The sequence below is a fragment of the Cynara cardunculus genome, assembly GCF_001531365.2.
Source record: "Cynara cardunculus var. scolymus isolate 2C chromosome LG 1, CcrdV1, whole genome shotgun sequence".
Taxonomy (NCBI): domain Eukaryota; kingdom Viridiplantae; phylum Streptophyta; class Magnoliopsida; order Asterales; family Asteraceae; genus Cynara; species Cynara cardunculus.
The window spans coordinates 11,751,979-11,763,895 of record NC_037528.1 but is presented as its reverse complement, the minus strand read 5'-3'; the positions used below and the strand labels follow the sequence as shown (position 1 = coordinate 11,763,895).

The 11,917-nt window shown below is 37.2% G+C and overlaps 1 protein-coding gene across 2 annotated transcripts; it reads right to left on the bottom strand.

Moving 5' to 3' along the window:
- Window positions 1-1,190: 1,190 nt before the first annotated feature.
- Window positions 1,191-11,034, bottom strand: LOC112517145 (AUGMIN subunit 6). 2 transcript variants are annotated; one of them, XM_025124490.1, is made up of 13 exons: window positions 10,738-11,034; window positions 10,580-10,636; window positions 10,402-10,496; window positions 9,030-9,180; window positions 8,278-8,403; window positions 8,011-8,167; window positions 7,053-7,113; window positions 6,684-6,963; window positions 5,831-5,956; window positions 4,771-4,932; window positions 4,432-4,681; window positions 3,872-4,339; window positions 1,191-1,721 (listed from the first exon to the last, which is right to left on the bottom strand). In XM_025124490.1, the coding sequence occupies exons 1-13, from the start codon at window positions 10,939-10,941 to the stop codon at window positions 1,681-1,683; spliced, it is 2,178 nt and encodes a 725-aa protein (XP_024980258.1). In that variant the 5' UTR covers window positions 10,942-11,034; the 3' UTR covers window positions 1,191-1,680. The 2 variants fall into 2 exon arrangements, with proteins under 2 accessions (XP_024980258.1, XP_024980266.1); XM_025124498.1 differs by lacking the exon at window positions 1,191-1,721 and having other exon boundaries at window positions 3,895-3,985; window positions 4,084-4,339.
- Between the last annotated feature and the right edge of the window lie 883 nt (window positions 11,035-11,917).

The window sequence follows — 11,917 nt, the reverse complement described above, 5'->3', positions numbered from 1 at the left end:
CATATGTTTAATCTATTCTCCATCTCTATATAATTCATTCATATATATGTTTAGTAACTGTAAACATATATATATATAAATTAAGAAAATTAATTGAATGTGATATACGTAAGATTTTAAAGAAGTATGGATAAGTTAAATCAAATGGTTATTGATGAATAAGAAATTATGAGTAAGTAAATAACATATTCAAGGTTAGAAAAATATTTTAATATATTAAAGTATTAATCCGATCAACTCAACCCATAAACACCCAACTTAAACATATATTACTATAATCTTGGATTTAGGAAAACAATTTTAAGAAACAAATCAAACTTAAGACTCCCCAAGTTATGGGGCTTTTTTTATTCTCACTTGCCACTTTCATTCCATGTATAAAAAAAACCTTTTGAGTACTTGTTTTTTTAGATGAAGATTGTGAAAAAAATTGATTGAAATTTGCTTTTTTCTAACATGTCACATTTTTTTTTCCCATTTTGTCACACAAACATGTCAAAAGCCACTTGGTTTCAATTATTCACGTCTTACATCCACTTCCGTTTAAAAGTCATCACAGGTGAACCTCAATAATCACAAAAGCTATTGTAGCGTCTGGATTCGAACTCAAGGTGAATGAGATTTTCCAATACATCCCCTTAGACGACTAGAAATGACCTAGTATCGTCGCAAGTGAACCTCCATAGCCACAATGGCTTTGATAGTACCCGGATTCGAACCCAAGGTGAAACTGATTTTTCACTACATCCCCCGAGGCTTAACCAATACGCCACAACGCAAGTGACAGCACTTCGAAGCCATTTCGAATGAGTAACAACAAATCTTACACAAAATCCATAAAAATTAGTGCAATCAGTAAAAAAAAATCTACCCCAATCCATAACACCAAATCTTCCACCAAGATATAAGATTACAAGTATACTTTTTTATATTTCTCCATTGGTGATTTTATTTTTTGGAAGGTCGTCCAAGACTAATCCCGACAAAATGCAACCGTAGCCACAACCCTTGTGATTATGTTACAACAAATTCAGTATCCCCATTATAATGATTGTGTAAAATTCAGTATTTGATGTGTTTATAAGAAAATTAAGAACACTTGTATGTGAATTTAGGTAAATATAACATCTCATGTCCAACCACTGATCCATAAAACCAGATAAAATGACCACCTCAAAAAACAAAGGCAGTGGCAGCATAAATTCCCACTAAAATTATACAAACAAAGAATAGAAGCTTATACCATTTTCACAACTTCATCTCTTACTTGTAACATTACCCAACCAAAAAAAAAAAAACAAAGAATCAACCACAGATTTTACAAACTCCAATCTTGTCTTCACCTTCACAAATCAAATCCACCCACCCCCTTGATAGCAGCTTACTTACCTCATACAAGATTTAGCTTAGCTTCTGTTGTATATGCCATCACTAGACACAACCAACATGGTTGTTTAGTTGGTTGGTTATGTTGTGAGACTTAAAAGGGCATTAAATAAAATAACCTACCCCCAAAACCCAAAAGAACACCTCTAGCTTCCCCCATTGATGACGGTTGGAAGAGTGCGTGAAACCGAACAAGCACCGGGTATATTTAAATGATTAGATCACAACCCATGGAATCAAAACTAGACCAAATTATATCTTCTCCTCAAGAATACAACACCAGAAATCTTTCTACTAATGCTCCATCAAGGCCGTTTCAGTTTCCGACAGAGGTGCTGCAAATAAAAATAGTATCAAATTTTCGTAGAACAATATTTTTTTACTTGATTCCTATAGGGAAGGGAATTGTTAGCTAAGGAAAACATTCATATTCCTTTTGAGCCAAGTGCAGAAAAACAAGATGCACAAGCATGATCATGACCACTTCCATGCAGGTCCTAATTTTTCAGTGTTAAAAAAACTATATGAAATCAAATCTCATCAGCAAAAAGAACTACTGTGTTGCATTACATGCAGTAGGGGGCTATCCAATTTCAAGATCAATTCTTGAATAGTAGAATGTATAGGACACGGATGCAGTTGTCATGATGTTCATTAGCTATAAAGGTAATGACATGCGTCAGGACCCTAGTGGGTGAAACGGACTGATGGAGATAAGGCTACACCAAAGATGGCACTAAGTCCACTTTGCCTTGATTTTGGATCAGATTTCACCGAGTTAGATATCAGTGCCTTGGGTAAATGTCTACCTTCGAAAGAATTTTATGGAAGGGTCATACAGTTTAAGTATGACTATGACCTTGGAACCCGAAAATCTTCCAATGTCGATCCTAAAGAATTTCTGACGACAGAGACCAGTAAAAGGACATAAACTGTTCCAGATCGAAGACATATTTAGATATACACGGTTACCAAAAGTAACTAAGAAAGAATCAAGCAGCAAACTTTCCTCCTCAGATGAGAAGCGGTTTGTTTTGCCTCTATCTTAAACCAGATTAAACCTCAAGTCCTTAACGTATGGAACAAGAAGGTTTGTCGCTTTGGGCCATCTTCTTTCTCCTCGCTCTTGGGGTGTGTTATATGGTGTATGTGATTTGCTGGCGACATTATACTAGTACCAGAAACGAAGAGAGAGATGAATGCTAGGATTGAGCAGTGGAGGGTGGCATTGGAGACTTGGAGACTCGAGGCTTGCGCATTAGTCGATCCAAGACCAAATACCTTTGGTGCTATTTCAGTAATTAGTATAATGAAAAGGAAGCAGATGTCAGCATAGGGGAGTAAAGGTACTCAAAATGACAGCTTTGGTCGGTCCAAATATCTAGGCTCTATGATTCAGAATATAAGTGAGATTGAGGATGTTACTCATCGCATAAAGGCGGGTGGTTAAAGCTGGAGGGCGGCCACAAGAGTGTTGTGTGACAAGTCCTGCTAAAGACGAAAGGCAAAGTCCACATAGTAGCAATTAGACCAGCTAAGTTGGATTGACAGAGTGCTGGGCAATAAAGAACGTGCATGAGAGGAAGATGGAGGTGGCCAAAACGAGGATGCTCAGATGGACATGCGACCGAACCATGATAGTCAAGATACCGAACAAGGTCAATCGAGCTGAGTTGGAGGTAGCATCTATCACGGGTAAAATGAGAGACAGAAGATTTGCGATGGTTTTAACACGTGCATAGGAGAAAGCTATCATGGGATGCGTCAGGATCGAGAGGGTGAGGGGAAAGCTGAGGAGGACGTGAGAAAAACCACTGAGACCAGACAACAGCTTTAGGCATTTCGAAATACATGACCTCAGGTAAGTGTCCGTCAAGACGTAGGACTAGAATAGGTGGTTAATGGGAACAGGAAAAGGGGGTGGACAGGTAGATGGGGGTTGGGGATGGGTTAAAGAGTCAGCAGCTACTTTGTTCTCGGTTTAGTGGTTTAGTATCTCTCATAGGTATTGGTGCACTAGGATGATCAAATAGGTACCAGAGCCGTAGGTTGAGGGATGGTTATAGTATCAGCAGCTACTTTGTTCTTAGTTAGTCCAGTGGTTTAGTACCTTTTCTTCGTCCCACGCTCTAGCCTACAGTTTTCTTTCTTTTTCACTTTTTTCAACTTTCCTAACTTGCTTTTCTACCAATCTTTTATCTCGTTCCTCTATCCCAAACTTTTGTCTAACTTTCAAAACTGAATGTTTCTCATAGAATCATGTATAAGTCAGAGGTCTTTGCAAAAACATTTGAGGTAAGGTCTGCATATATCTTACCCTCCCTATATGTGGGTCTCACTAGGTTCTTTTCGTTTGGTTTGTAAGTTTTATGTGATATGCGTAATGGTTGATATGAGGTTTGCATATCCAACAAAGGGGGGGTGTATATATAGAGAGAGATTAAGTATAAAACTTAACATATGGACTTTTCCCAGATGAACATACCAAGTAAATCCTCAAATGAATCTCCCGACAGAGATGCGTCCATGAGGAAAGGAGGTGAGAAGACTTGATCTTGAGTCTCATCCAGGTCATAGAATGACAATCGTCCTTCAGACTCTGCATAATTCGAAGCAGCAGCAGATATAAATCCATTTACCCCATCATAGTCATTCAGCATATCCAAGTTATTGGACGTGTCAAGTGTGGCATTATACTTGTTCACATCTGAAACACGATTCCCTAGCAAGGAAGTATTCATTTCAGGTACAAACAACTGTTTACTTCTCGATGGAACTGATTTTTTTTCTTGGCCAACTCGAGAAAACCCTGTTCCTGAAAGAGGCACAAAGAAATGTTCAGATCCATCATCAGAATGACTATCTTGTAAATGGCCCGTATTGCTGGACCGCGTTGACAAAGCTGCTTCTCTGACAGATTTCTTCAAGTTAAGAACATAATCATTCTCATCATCTGCAGAACATTAAAGATTTGAGTTACAAAATACAAACAAAATCTTCATACTTAACAAGTACACCTGAAGGAGGGATAGAACCATATATAACCTGTTTGTGGTGTATTTACTTGGCTATTTGATACAGTTTGTTCGAGAGGCAAGTTTTCAGATACATTCTCCAAATGGTTAGTATGACTTTGAGTCTGTCTCCTGTAGAAGTTCCCACTTTTTGCAGTTGAATTTGGTGTCAAACTAAATAAAGGGGGCAGTTTTAAAGCAGTTGAACTAGATGAAACTTTATCAATATGAGTTGTTGATAATCTCGAAGTAACATCCGCGACCTCATCACTGCTACTTTCCTGGACATGAAATGTGCATTAGTACTTAAAAGAGAATTAAAAATATTTGGTAATCAACAAAAAATGTGTATAATGTACAAGAGAACTACCATTGTCCTTCCAGTGCTTTGTGCTTGAACAGGTGAGGTAGATCTACCACAGTGGTTTGTCACTTGAGGAAGGTTGGAAGAGATACTGTTCACTTCCTCACTGAGCTCCGATATTGAATTCTGTATTGCTGGGGCAACACCTTTCAATTGATTAACAAGCACCTGCACAGGGAAAACTGTGAATAGGAATACATTTTTCTTCATTTACTGCACCCAGAAGCTATTTAGCAATCCATAAGGTGTAGCCTTTCTCTTTTAACAATTTTTGAGGAAAGTAATATCAACAAGAGCGCATTCTGATAGGTGGGCATATCCCGAAGTGACCTGGTAAAAATAATACAGACTCCCAACATCAACTTATACTTCCTCCTGTGGGTATCATGTCCAGCCTAGCACTGACTACTTAAATATACAGCCTCTAATGTAATCGGGAATTTAGTTGTTGACAGGAAAATAGAATTATCAGAGGACCCTGCTGATGATGAACACAATGTCACAAAACTGGATAGAGCTATCTATATTTGAAAGCATGACAAAAGGACATATATGACCATCTTTGAGCTTTATTAAAATATTACACCAATTGAACAATATCAGACAACCAAAGGAAACACATTTGTCATGAATAGGAGAATAGAACAAACTGATAAATAAAGATACAGAGTGGAAGGGCAAGATATTAGAAAGAAAGAACTGTGAATGTGGAACTTAATTTCAAAATTTTCATAATTACAGTTTGGCTCAAACTAAAACTGATCTTCTAATCTACAGTCTTTGACAACATTGAATATAACCAGTCATAACCATTTCACATGCAGATATGCTCCCTACGTTCAATTAAATGTCCTGATTTGACTTTTGAGAGGCAAACAAACACCTTCCACTTCAAGCTTGATATAAATGTATCTCTTCTGATGCATAACACCATGTAAGAAGAGCCATAAATTTACAAAAATGTAAAAAAAATGTTCATATAATTTCAAATTTTAGAAGTACAAGGTTTGGCATTTAAAAAATAGAAATCACTTATAATGGAAAGCAGAGAGTACTATTAACATGCCTGTATACTAGCTAAATGTTGTCGATGTTCAGCAAGTGTTGTAGCTAAAGATTCAGCATGGCCATTCGTACCGCCATCATTTGCACTTCGCAGAAGATCTGGACCTTCACCATCATTTGCTTTTGCCTATAATGAAGTCAAATGTTACTTTTATCATATATCACTGAACAAGATGCATTACTGCTTTTTGATGGCATAGCCAAATCTTAGATCGATAGATGACCAGAGAAATAGATTGTGAAATCCTATATGACAAATGTAGAATCATAAACTTGATGAGGGGTCAACAGAAGTCTAAAGCAGGACGCTAGAAGCTATAGATGCCAATGGCCTTGGTGAGCCATGGTGCACTTAGAAATGTTGTATGTGTGTGTAATAGCTAGATGCTAAAAACAGAACTCAAACTAAGTCTCAGATTGGAACCAAACATAAAATTGGCACTAACCACTATACAGCAAACACTAAATTCTCTCATAATAATTCACATATAGAAGGCCTAGGTCCTTATTTGACTATCAACGACCCAATATAGCATTGAGAACCAACTACCCTTTGTAGGAAGATCATGCATTAATCATTATGATCCATGAAACTAAGTGATCGACAGGAACTTGTAGACATGATCAATGTGCTGAATAATGATGATTCAGAAGGGTGAACATGGTGGACCAAGCTCATTGGCTTTGAGAAGGTTGTCTTGTACTTAACATTTCCTTTTGCAATTTGAAAAGAGATTCTTTCCATTACTCGAATGTGTAACCTTACGATGATTCAGAAAAGTAGGGAAGTGGTCATTGAGAACAAAATGTACTCAAAATAAAGAAGAAACATAGATGCATCTAATATAGAATACCAGGTGAAGCGACTGTTTATGTATACGCTGTAGGGCATGAGTCCAACGCCTCAAAACTTCTGCTATATCAACTGTCGGCTGACCTCTTCCACTTCGATCATCCACCCTAGATGTTTTTTCATCACTGGCTTGAGGTTGAGAAGAACTCAAATTTTCGTTCACATTTTCTCTATTTACTTTCACTTGTGATCTATCAGCTTGTTCCTTCTCTAGATCAGCAGAGGAGACTTGATTGCTTTCATCCATAGCGGCAAGAAGAGATGATCCAGAGATTCGGTATCTACCAAGCAAACATCACAAGTATATGAAAAAATGCCACTAACAGAACCAAAAAGAGTGACATATAAGAACTGATTCAGGGATAAATACCGATGCTCCCGATGTGCTATCAGATCCTCAATGGGGCCTGAGGCAAGAACTTCATGTTGACCTGCATCGAAACATAACTTAGATTAAACTAACTTACAAAAACGTATGGACACTACAAAGTTCGAAGCTAGGAAATATATATGTTTTATATTGGTAATTTCATGAGACAGCTCTGTGCTATTTTCTCAGTGCATCCTGTTTCCCAAGAAAAGAATAGAATGGGTTAAATGAAAGATCCATTAGAAATTCAAAAGTTAGTTGTCAGAGACAGTGCAAGAATTTTACACTGCCACAATACATATAAGCTATAAACTATCGACATACTTTAGTTCAGGTGCACGTGATTACATGAGTGTTTATTCTTCACACAACCACTAAACAAGTTAATGTCCAAGGACTCTGAAGCATAACTAATAGTTACAGGGTGCATAGTTTTCTAGAGCAATTCAATTATGTTGCACCTACAGATCTCATATGGAAAAAGTGTAGCACACTGAACACAATAGAAATGTTCACATTGAACTTCATTTTTACCAGGACACTTCTTAAAACAACTATACACACACAAAAAATCCTTTTGAGAGGTTGATGCACAAAGAGGGTGACAAACAGATAAAATCACAATGACAATTAGGTAACATGCTCCAGGTAATTGTGGAAGGATGTTGATAGGGCATGTACCAGATCATAATTAATCTCCTTCCTTACTCCATAGAAATCATTCTCACTAGTCGTTAGTCCTTTACCTCTGTATCATTTAACTATCATTACTTTATTGACATATAAGCTACAAATTTCTGACTACAATAATGTGGTCATACTGAGGCATAAACTGCATTTGACTAATTAACGTACCTAAAAATTACATAATGTCATGTTGATGGTAAACCACCTCAGGAGTCAATTAAAGATCAAGAAAATTGAAGCAAGGAGGAAACTGTGAGATGATTTCACTTACTCTTGCGCGATAGTAGAGAATCCCACAAGCGAGTAGCCCTCTGAACCAGATGAGAATTCTGACTTGAGCTAGATACAAGTTCATCCCATGGTTCACCTTCCATCTTCACTTTGTTCCTCAGGTCATGTAACTTCTCCAACTCTTGCTGCAAATATGCCTGAGCTCCAAAGAAAGGAAGGATGTATATATTACACAAACTATACATGATGTCATGATCTTTAAAGATTATTGAATGTCAGGGTGATGTCTACAAACTGTCATGTTTACCTCTTCAGCACAAAGACCGCGATACTCTGCTGTCATTTCATGAGCCAAATTTGACCACATAGCCTGTCTCTGTACTGCTGTCTCAGCATTCTTCAGAAACCTTCTTCTCTCGAGAGCTATTCTAGCCTGTTCAATGAAGGAAGCAAATTTAGGCTTCAGATAAACTTGCTTATAGGCATCAAAATGCAAAGGAGACATCAAAATGATGTATCCAGTCCCAATGATGAAACAAGCTTTGGAAATCACCAGCCTTTAGAAAACTGATAGCTCTATCTTAGCAACCCTGAAAATTTAGTAACTTCTTTATCGGCTTAAACTTCAAAGAAAAGCAAGATCAATAGACACCATGGCAGACCAATGGCCTTACAAGATCGGTAGTGGCATACGATAGATATGAGGCATAAGTATCCATGTTTTCGTAATATCAATACATCATGTGAGCAAGTGCAATTAATACAGGTGTGACATTGAATGGCACAAATAACGACTCAGGCTTACTGCCTCTGTCAACGAAGGTATCTCCAATGTTAATAAGCTTGAAAACTTACTTTAAGGTAAAAAAATACATATGTTTAAGTGTTTTTATATGAAAGAAACAAACAAAACGAACTTAGTATATCCTACTTGGAAGTAGGATCGGGGTGGAATGTACGCAACCATTCCTCTACCTAAGGGGTAGAGAGGCTATTTTTGTAGAAACCCCTTCTTGCAAAATATTATATGATAGGAACCAAAATGTAAATATGATGTACCTTTGTTACAGGAAGAAGAGTAGCTGCATGTGAGAAAGCTACATCGGTCAGGGAAGCAGGTAGCGGGTTTGAGACTACATCTGCTGCATATGTTCGTCTATGAACTTCTCTCAAAGCATGCAAAGAGAGTTGCCACAATAGTTCCACAAATCTGCAAACGTCATAATTTATATCAAATTATTTGTTGGTTTCAACCTGCCTGTGTAACACAATTAGAACAATTCCATTTACAATCAGACAAGCAGGAGAAATACATTCATCAAGACAACATACATGTAGGATGTTAAAGAAACAAAGTTTGGGGATGTCGTTTCTTAGTGAACCACTTCATTTACAACTTAAACCACAGAAATTATGTAGCTGACGATATGTTCCTTCATCCTTCACTTCCAACTTACAGGGATCTATTAGGTACAATTGAGACTGCAATTTCATATTACCACCTTACTTCCATTTCTAGTTTGTTTCCAAGATAGGAAGCTTGGACATGAAATTGAAATCTTATTTGACCAAAATTTTATGGAGGAGCTCAGAAAACATAAGCTTCCAAAGATACTTTCCTGCTCCTTCATTACTTCTCCACTAGGTTTTTCATCAGAAAAGCAGGATACTGGCTCTAGTTAGCATGATCCTTTCTGGAACCTTCATGAAACTTAACAAGCCGGAGATATATCTTTTCAATTTTCTTTTTCCAGGAACATGAAGTGAAGTTAATGATATTAGATTCAGCAGCAACACAATATGACCTTTTAAGGTTTGAATAAAGACAGATTAGGGTGCCTACCATGCAATTATCAATAAAGAAACTGAAAGATCATATTTGAAAACCCTATAAATATAGATAGGCACTACTTGTAGTTATGTATAGCAGTTACCTAAGTATTCTTTTACTGCAAGCTTATTATTTATTTCCACAGCAAAACATGGGAATATGGCTATAATACACCCCCACTTTGCAGAATGATATCATTTCCTTTTTTCCTGTATGATAAGCTGCGCAGTTTACTTTGTGCACTCCAAAAATCTTTGAAGGAAATTTTGATGTATCTACAATTATTACTGGCAATACTAGTCATATACCACAAAAACTAAACCCAGCAATATATTACTGGATAACTTTCCAACTTTCAGGATTAAATGACCAATGCCAATAACTTAATCCAACATCACATAATTGCCACCTTCCTGACAACATACAGCAATAACAGTCTTATCCATCCACCCCCCAACATTCCTTCAAAAAGCTTTGTGATAAATAACACATAATGCCAAGGGTTAACATCATGTGGCATCAATTGAACACAAGCTAATAGTACTAAAATTAAAAGTAAATCCATGGACAGATGTAAGAACCATCACGTCACCAACCAACCTCGGTCCACAACATGTAGCCAGCGATGAAACCCTCGAATTACTTCTCGGGAGCGCCCCTTGCGATTCCAACTCACTTATGATGCCTTGTACAACCTAATAACAAAGAAACCCCCCAAATATTAACATCAAACCTACTATTTAACGGCTTAAATCCAACAATTGAACAGAAAAAATACCTTCCGGAAATCGCGAGATTGAGTAGAATCAAAAATCGGCCATACTTTATCAAAATCCTGAAAGATCGATCTCAATGTCAGATAAAACAAAAGAAACAGATCGTGATTGTACATAAAATATAATCAAAAGCTGCAACGAGAAACGTATGTTAACGTGCCTTTGGACCTCGGAGAGAGGACAATATAAAGTATAAAAGCTGTTCACCCAATTTAGGGTTGGAGTGTCGGAATAACCCCACCCGAGGAGTACCGTTATTTGCTCCGACACCGATGATCGACGGATCAAGCCCTAACAACAAACAGTTGGTATACATCGCACTCTCTAGTTCTGTCTCTCTCTCCTTTTCTCGGTCCATCGTCATCAACCATAAGCTTTCGCCCTCTCTCTCTCCCTCTGTATATATAATCTCTCTCTATCTCTCTACATCCACAGCCTGCTTCTCATCTCTCTCTCTGTATCTCTCTCGATTTGATTTTTGCTTAAGAAGATTTAGTTATGTTTTGTTACAAATCAGGTCCCTCGTAAATAAAAAATGTTATAAAATAGCCCCTGTTTTTTGAGTGCTTTTGAATTTTGAAAATGTTAATGGTGGGACCGGGTTGTTACATAAGGTTGTCACGTTTGCTCGTGCCGGACGGGTAGAATTTCAAATGAGACTGTCGTGCTCTAACATGCGCCGGGGTTGTTTTAAAACTCGATGTTGCCGTCCAACAACAATTGTTTTATGCTGCGTACGTTATGGGCATTTCAGCCATCGGTGTCTTTTTTTTTTTTTTTTTTAATATAATCGCACGTATCCAAATCAATTTATGTAGAGTTAGATTAAGGGGACGTTTACCCAATTGCTTACCTTAAGCGCTTACTGATAGGAGTCAACATTATGATTTATTTTGATGTGCAAGATTTTAGTACATCAAAACATATTGAATACAACAATTTACTAGGTAAGAATCGTCATCCTCACTTACCGGGTAAGACTCTCCATCATTCTCATCGCTCTTACCGGATAAAATTCTTGGCCCTTTTCATGTTTATCTGATATTACCAAACAAGTGTTTAGTAAACGGGCCCTAAGGTGGTGTATGTTTTTTAAGATGTGCTCAAGTTTGATTTCATGCCTGATTTATAAGAGGTGGTCCTGAAGTCTGATTTATAAGAGGTGGTCCTGAAGTCTGAAATCTAGATTAATAAGATTGTTTATTTTTACCTCTGAAATCTGAAATTTGAATTGGCCAAACTAGTTCAAAAACATAAAAGATAAAAATATATATATATATATATAAGTATAAAAGATAAATAGTTTTTGCTAACAATTTTCTTCCAGCCTCCAAAATATG

Bases quoted from the DNA above. Each gene is read 5' to 3' on its own strand.
- LOC112517145 (XM_025124490.1), bottom strand. From the start codon at position 10,941: ATGACGATGGACCGAGAAAAGGAGAGAGAGACAGAACTAGAGAGTGCG. The intron at 7,114-8,010 runs GTAAGTGAAATC...GTTTCGATGCAG, and splicing joins TTCTCTACTATCGCGCAAGA to GTCAACATGAAGTTCTTGCC. The intron at 4,682-4,770 runs GTAGTTCTCTTG...TTTCATGTCCAG, and splicing joins AAAGCACTGGAAGGACAATG to GAAAGTAGCAGTGATGAGGT.